This window comes from Gobio gobio (assembly GCF_949357685.1).
Source record: "Gobio gobio genome assembly, chromosome: 22".
Classification (NCBI taxonomy): domain Eukaryota; kingdom Metazoa; phylum Chordata; class Actinopteri; order Cypriniformes; family Gobionidae; genus Gobio; species Gobio gobio.
The window spans coordinates 4,880,761-4,889,165 of NC_137118.1; the positions used below are offsets into that span (position 1 = coordinate 4,880,761).

Sequence of the window (8,405 nt, forward strand, 5' to 3'; positions counted from 1 at the left end):
AAACATGTAATACGGATGCGCATGACGTCACCTTTTTCACAAATTTGCATTTTGTTGTTTATATGGAGACAGTAAAGCCGCATTCACACGGGGCTTCGGCGTCAACGCTTGACGGAGGGTGTGGCTGAAGCTTGGTGCTGATGTGACCGTCATTGTCGAGTTATCTGGGAATTTTTGCATCAGTACTTGCTTCTAACTCGACAAAAGCATCAGTCAACCACAGGGGACAAAGGGAACAACTCCAAATCACTTTTCAGCTCTTGTATTTAGTAATTTTTGTCAGGTCAGACAGTAATTGTACAGTTTGGCTCAATGATTCGATAAGGTTGATAACCTTAAAAAGAAAACAACACACAAAGAAAAGAATACATAAATACTCAAGATTAAATTTTTAAATGTGAACAAACATAATGTAAATAAAGATTTTTTCAAATACAACTGTCTCTCAATTTGCTCATTTATATATTTAAGCTTACTTTCCTTTCTTATCAAACATAATATTACCATTTTTCCCATGAACTATTTAAGTACCAGTGGTATATGTCACTATTTCAGTTCTTCTGAATACACAAATGGCATTTCTTTATAAACACACGAAACTATGCATCATGCACTTAAACACAGCATGATATAACAACCAATCTTCTCTATTTTGTCCATTATAATAATCAAATAACACAGATTTAAGCCATAATCAGTCTTCCATATAATTAAAGAGAGATATTATCATACCATCAGTGTCCCTGAGATGACCAATTTCTGATGCGTTTCCCGTCTTGTGTTTTACTCACTGCAGTCTTTTAAACTTTCTGCATACATCCATTTTCATGTTGAAGTTACTTGCATCTTTAATTCGCGCCGTTAACTCACTGTGGCGATCGCGTCTCTTCAGCTTTCTCTGCACTCTAACTCTGCGTGCATGTATCTGCCATGTGAGTTTCACTTTCTTCCGCCTTCACTCGGCATTCTCCGCCCCTCTTCGTCACTTTCCGCTTCTCCGTCACTTTTCCGCTTTTCCGCTTTTTTATCAGCTTCACACCTCCCACTTGACCTACTGGTTCTTGAACCCAAGTAGGTCACACTATTCATTTTCCTCTGACTGTTTGTCTGGCTGTTCTTCTGCAGGAATCAAGACGACTAACCGTCTAACATCTCTATGGAGGATGGTCGCAGGAATTTTGTTGGTCAAACATTTGGTGACTCTTTTCCTTTCGTCTTTGGCTTTTATTTTGTTGGGTTTTATACTTGAAACTGGGTAGTGTGTAAAGACTCTTACGTGCACATCTCTGACAACTCCTTTGTGATCAGGATTGACTTTGACCACTCTGGCCAACTTGAACTGGCTTCTTAGTGCATTCTGGTCAGCTAACCAGACTACATCCCCTACTGCGACATTCCGTCCTTTCGTGTGCCACTTGCTCCTCACGAACAAATTTGGGCCTGCTAACTGACTCCATTTCTTCCAAAATTTGTTAACTTCCCCCTGGATGATTTTTAATCTTCTATAGGGGTAGCCTACGAAATCAAAGTCACCTGGGTCTCCCCTTGGTCCTGACCTTCCTAACAAGAGAGAGTTTGGAGTGACGTACTCTATGCAATCCTCCCTGCTCTGGGTTCTCGCGTCTATAGGCCTCTCGTTCGCCAGATTGGCTGCCATGTAGAGGAAGGTTTGGAACTCGCCCCATGTGAAAATACCATTGCCTCCCAAGTTATGAAGGGCTCGCTTTACAATGTGGACAGCGGCCTCTGCTGCCCCATTCCTATGAGGAGAGCTTGCGGGATGGATTTTCCAGTACCATCTAGTGCCATGTTTAGCAGCCTCTTCCTCTAGCTCTGATTTATGCAAATTATCCAGGAACTTGTAGAGTTCTTTGAGAGCAGGTTTAGCTCCAATGAAATTTGAGCCTGGGTCAGACCACAATTTTCTCGGATGACCCCTCAGGGCTGTAAACCTCTGGTAGGCCAGTAGGAAGCCTTCAGTAGATTGGTCACTCACAACGTCCGTGTGTATAGCTCTAGAAGCCATGCAGCAGAAAACAATCCCCCAGACTTTGAGCCGGACTCTTTTCTTCACTTCATCCCTTACTTCGTACGGACCAAACAAGTCTAAGGTTGTGAATTCGAAAGGCGTAGCTGGTTCTGTCCGTTCAGGAGGAAGGTCGCCCATGACTTGCTGACATCTTTTTTCTCTCGCTTTCCTACAAATCACGCAGCTGTCTACTACCTTCTTGGCTAGTCTTCGACCTTTAACCACCCATGCTTTCTTCCTCATCCTGAGAAGTGTTCCTGCTACTTCTTCGTGATTTGCATTGTGGGCTTCTTGGGCCAATAGCATTGACACCCATGCAGTGTCAGGTAATATTGGAACTGCAACCTTTTCCTCATTGAAGATTTGAATTCTGCCACCACAAACCAAGAGCCCTGAGTGTTCTCGGTATACTGCCAGTCTGTTAAGTGTAGTGTCAGGAAAAGTCACATCCTTCTGAGTTGCCAGAAATAGCCCTCTTAATGCATCCTCTTGTTCCTTTACAGTAAGCACAGTCTTTCTGGTTTCATTCTTCAATGGTGCTTTCTGTTTTCCATCCTTTGGCTTCTGATTTCGACTTCCTAACCATTTCTGTATGGCACGCCATACCCAGCAGATGACTCTGACTATTTTGGTTAAGCTACTACATTTTTCTACATTCACCAGTTTTTTGACAACCAAGTCACCTTGTGTACTTCTCTGTAAGTTTTTCTCAAGTTTTGATTCTCCTGCATTCTCATGGATGATTGGGTCAGAAGTGATGTTGGTTGAATTACTTTGGTCCATAGGGCTTGATACTTTGAGACTTCCTTCTCTTGTTTCTCCCAGGTCCTTCTTTGTTTGAGCTCTCGTCAGAACTGCTGAGAATGTCTTCCTTTGAAGTCTATTAACCCTTTCTCTGGCATCAGCAGCAACCTCAGCAGCAGATTTCTTTGGCCACTCTCCTACAGGATGCCTAAGGAATTGTGGTCCCTTCTGCCATACAGAATCATCATCAAGATCCTTAGGAGTTCCCCCCCTTGTGATGAGGTCTGCGATATTGAAGTCCCCTGGGATCCACCACCAGTCACTGACTGGTCCAGCCTTTTGGATTTCCCCGACTCTATTTGCGAAGAACGTCTGGTACCCATAACTATCATGTTGAATGGCCCCCAGCACGGTTTGACTGTCTACCAGGTGGAACCAATGCTCAACTTCCATCCGCCCATGCTTCTCAAAGTACTTCCTGAGACGTACAGCGAAAACTGCACCACAGATCTCAGCTTTTACAGCATCTCCTTTCTGGTCCAATGGTGCTAGTTTGGCCTTAGACTCGACTAGTCTGACATCTATCCCTTGATCTGTGTCCCACCTTAGGTACAATACAGCTCCATAGCTTTTGTCGCTACCATCTGAGAATGTGATCCCCCATGGTTTTCCTTTCCAACCAACTGGTGTGAGACTTCTGTGAAACTTAACTTGACCAAGCTGCACATACTCCTCAAAAAGTTTGATGGCTTCATTCCTGAGATTTTCAGAAAGGGGTTTGTCCCATGTTTGTCGGGTTAAGTTCCCTTTTCCTGTCTCTTGGAATGCCTTCCTGACAAGAATTGCACCCTTTTGCTTGGCAGGTGTGACAAGACCAACTGGGTCATAAAGCCCGGCAACTTGGCTTAGCAGATGTCTTCTGGTCAAAGGGTTAGGTGTTTTCAGTTTCACTTCGTCCCTAAGAAGGTTTTGTTCCATCCTCATCTTCTTCTTCCTTTTTGAGAAGTTAATGGAAGTCATAATGTAGAGTTTGTCCTCCTCTACCAAGTACCCTGTGCCCAAAGCCTTGCTATCTTCCTCCTTCATCTGGTTCGGGAGTACGATTACCTGACTTTGGTTTTTCACACCAGTCACTTGCCTCCCACTTTGCCCTGACCGAATCCATGGCTTGAGCGCAAATCCGCCTGCTGTCAGGATCTCTTCCAGTCCATTTATTATCTCATTCAGCCTCTTCTGGTCATTGTGGGATGTAAGGATGTCATCCACATAACTATCCTCCTCAAGGACTCTGCGCTCTTCTCCCAAGTGAGCAAACTTTGTTAGTCTTGCTGTCTCACGCATAGCTAACTGTGCAATGCATCCAGCAGGGCGATCTCCAATGTTAACCCTTGTGATAGCGTACTCCCCTATTTCTTCCTCTTGAGTATCTCTCCAAAGGAACCTGTGAAGGTGTACTTCACGCTCCTCCAGCCACACGGAATTATACATCTTCTTAATGTCCCCAAGAGCAGCAAATACTCCCTTTCTGAATCTAAGCAAGACAGCCCTGATAGGGTTGAGTACATCTGGTCCCTTTAACAGAAGATCATTCATGCTCAGTCCCCTGAATTTTTGGCTACTGTTCCAAACAAGCCGCACGGGAGTAGTAGTTGAGTGGGGATTTGGCGCCACCAAGTGGCTGACATACCAAATTGGGCCCTTCCAATTATCAATCACTTCCTTGGTGAGTTTTGTCGCTGCCTTTCTCTCCACCATGTCATGGACTTGAGCAGCATAAATGCCCTGCCACTCAGGCACCCTCTTGAGTTGTTTCTCTGTTCTTAGGAAAACACTTTCCACTCCACTTCTGTTGTATGGAAGGGTAGATGGGTCCTGAATCCATGGATACTTTGTATCCCAGTGTGGAGACTTACTGTGAGAATCCTCTTCAACATAGGTAAGACCTTCTCTTATGATCTCAAGTTCTTTTTCTTCCACAAGGGTCATTTCCTTCCCTCCTGGTTGGCAATTACCACAGCGACACCCACCACACTTTGGCTCGCAGGCTGCTCCAATACTGTCCCATCTCCACCACTCAAGAAACTCCTGATTACTGGTCAGTGAACTTTTTGTTTCAGCGACATGACTTTTCCCCTTTGGAGCTCCAGCCTTCTCAAGGATTTCCTCATACCTGACTGCAGCTGTCCTCATAGATCGAGCAAAATGCGTCTTAGACTCATATGCTGCCATGTCTACCATCTCCAACAGCTCTTGGTGCGCTCCAGCCACTGTTTTTCCCAACGGGCTGTCCCACAAGACGAGATCCCCCACAATCTTCAATCTTTGTGGCGCAAGTCTTCCCTCTCGATGGCTGATAAGGAGCTCAATCTTCTCTGGTCTTTTCAATTCTTCAAGATCCGCTTCAGGAAAGAATTTCTTAAGTTGCTCTGGTGTTACACTCCTGTGTACTTTGGCGATTTCCTCCAACCCATAGCAGATTAACTGGTGAGCCTTCTCTGTCCCCTTGGAAGTTTTAACTCTAATCCTGAGGAGATATCTTTTTGTGCTCACTCTAATGGCCATCTTGCCAACTCCATGAACCACCAAGGTAATTTTCTCACCTCTCAGCTTGAGTCTATCAGCAGCTTCATGGGTAATATAATTCGTATCTGAGGCCAGGTCTATCAGAGTGCCAATTTTCTGTCCCGCATTCGTGGTGACCTCCATCAGCATCATGATAACAGGAAGCTCTTTCAGTCCACTTTCATTCAACAATCCCATCTGATCGTTCTCAGAGCAGTTTACCATCTTAACTTTGTTCGTGAATGCCTTTTTGCACCTTTCCGCAAGTTCTGGTGAAAGCTCAGCCAAAAATTCCTCCTGCTCATCTGTCAGTCTGCCTCCTTTCTTACTATCTTTGATGACAGCCTTTCCTTCACTCACGTTCTTCAGTTCCCCTTTTGGACAAAGGAAGTAATGGTGGTCTGACAAAAGTCCTTTCTTACAGTCTTTGTTCTTGCAAAGGTAGCTATCGCTGCACTTGTCATCCTCCTCATGACACCCCAAGCACTTCTTACAAGCTCCCAGTTTTTTCATGATAGACTTCTTCTCTGCTAGTTTTAGTTCTTTGAACTTTCTGCAGAAGAAAATCTTGTCTCTATGCTTCTCAGCTCCACACACGATGCATCCGCTTTCTGTAGAAATCTTCTTTGTCGTTCTGGTAAAAGCGTAGCTTCTCTCAGATTTTCTTTCTGCTTTTTCTGGTCTCTCTGAGATTTTGAGCTGTTCCAGTTTCTCAAGAATTTCTTCTTCTTTCTTTAGGAACTTTAATAGTGCATCAAAGTGGTTCTCTGGTGTGATGCCATTTGCAGGATCTGTCATATAGACTAGCCAATCTCTTTTCACAAACTCAGGCAACTTGCTCTCAATGGACTTTATGACAAGTGGATTCTTAATCGCACCTACATTCCCCAGATCCGTGAGGTCTGCCAGGGCTTTTTCCACCATTTGGATTAATTCTATAACCCTTCTTGTCTGATTTCCTCTCACAGCAGGGATCCTCTCTAACTCCTCAACAATTTCCATGGCAATTGTGATTTTATTTCCATACCGGTTTTCCAACACCCTGAATACGTCATCAGCAGTGTTATGAGAAGACAATCTGAGCTCTTTGGCAATCTTCTCATCAACGCTGTCCACGAGCTGGATCTTTTTAACCTCCGCTGACCCGGTGGGCTCCCCCTGTCTCTGGAGATTTTCCCAGTCCCTTTTCCAACGGTAGAAATCCCTCTTACTACCACTAAACTTGGGTAAGCTTGTAGGTTTGATTCTCACTACTGGAATGATCTGAGCTGCATTTGCCGTTACATCCAGTTTTTCAGAAGCTCGAGCGTCCTCAGCAGCCTTTCGAGCCCACACAAATTCAGCTTTTCTCGCTTCAAGCTCGTTGCTAAACTCTTTCAGCTTCCGTACACGACAATCTAGATGCTCTCTTTCAGTTGCTGGAATCCATCTTTCCCAACTTAACAAAGCTCCAGTTGCCTCTTTCACCAGACTCATCAAGAGCTTCAGTTGCACTTCATAGCTTTCATAGCCGACGCCGTCGACAGGTATGGTGACTGTGCGTTCACAGGCTTTCTCTGCTTCAGAAACAGCGGCTGACACCTCATTCTCTCCATACCTTTTCCAGAGGTTGTCTTGAACTAACTCGTTAACTTCCTCAAACCTCGCGTCACAGTCCTCCATGGTTTTTCTAAAGTCAGCTTCCTGCTGTGCTGAAAGTAATACCTCTTCACCATCTTCTTGGTTGGCTTCAATCTCTGCCAGTAACCCAGCCTTATAATCATCATTTGTTTCAAACACATGTCTTGTTTCAAAAGAGAACTTTTTAAATTCTTCCTTGAGCTCTGATTCTAACAGCCTATGCGCTTCTCTACAGATGAAGTTTGCTTGCTTGGTGAAACTGCTTTTTGCAGAAGTTCTCTCCTTTTTCAGTTGATCGACTGTTTTTCCTAATGCTTCCTCAGCCATTTTAGTTTGGATGTTATTCACTTAACTCCTTTGTGTCAGCAACACTTTATCTGGACTTTACTGAGCCGTTGATCTCTTCATCCACGCTGCTACACTTGGTTATCAACTGTCGAGTTATCTGGGAATTTTTGCATCAGTACTTGCTTCTAACTCGACAAAAGCATCAGTCAACCACAGGGGACAAAGGGAACAACTCCAAATCACTTTTCAGCTCTTGTATTTAGTAATTTTTGTCAGGTCAGACAGTAATTGTACAGTTTGGCTCAATGATTCGATAAGGTTGATAACCTTAAAAAGAAAACAACACACAAAGAAAAGAATACATAAATACTCAAGATTAAATTTTTAAATGTGAACAAACATAATGTAAATAAAGATTTTTTCAAATACAACTGTCTCTCAATTTGCTCATTTATATATTTAAGCTTACTTTCCTTTCTTATCAAACATAATATTACCATTTTTCCCATGAACTATTTAAGTACCAGTGGTATATGTCACTATTTCAGTTCTTCTGAATACACAAATGGCATTTCTTTATAAACACACGAAACTATGCATCATGCACTTAAACACAGCATGATATAACAACCAATCTTCTCTATTTTGTCCATTATAATAATCAAATAACACAGATTTAAGCCATAATCAGTCTTCCATATAATTAAAGAGAGATATTATCATACCATCAGTGTCCCTGAGATGACCAATTTCTGATGCGTTTCCCGTCTTGTGTTTTACTCACTGCAGTCTTTTAAACTTTCTGCATACATCCATTTTCATGTTGAAGTTACTTGCATCTTTAATTCGCGCCGTTAACTCACTGTGGCGATCGCGTCTCTTCAGCTTTCTCTGCACTCTAACTCTGCGTGCATGTATCTGCCATGTGAGTTTCACTTTCTTCCGCCTTCACTCGGCATTCTCCGCCCCTCTTCGTCACTTTCCGCTTCTCCGTCACTTTTCCGCTTTTCCGCTTTTTTATCAGCTTCACAGTCATAGTGACAACAGCTAATCACATTACTTGCCGCTTGGACCACAACACAACACAAAAAAAGCGAATTTTTTGACAGCTAGTCTGTGAGACTATTTTGTGTATGAAAACTGATCACTTTAATATTTGATT

At 43.3% G+C, this 8,405-nt stretch overlaps 1 protein-coding gene across 1 annotated transcript; it reads right to left on the minus strand.

Annotated features, from left to right (window-relative positions):
- Positions 1-1,081: 1,081 nt before the first annotated feature.
- LOC307119146 (uncharacterized protein) lies at positions 1,082-8,186 on the minus strand (the record flags this gene model as incomplete). The annotated part of the gene is made up of 2 exons (XM_079805225.1): positions 7,969-8,186; positions 1,082-7,570 (listed from the first exon to the last, which is right to left on the minus strand). Exon 2 carries the CDS (start codon positions 7,280-7,282, stop codon positions 1,082-1,084), a length of 6,201 nt encoding a protein of 2,066 aa, XP_079661351.1. The 5' UTR covers positions 7,283-7,570; positions 7,969-8,186.
- Between the last annotated feature and the right edge of the window lie 219 nt (positions 8,187-8,405).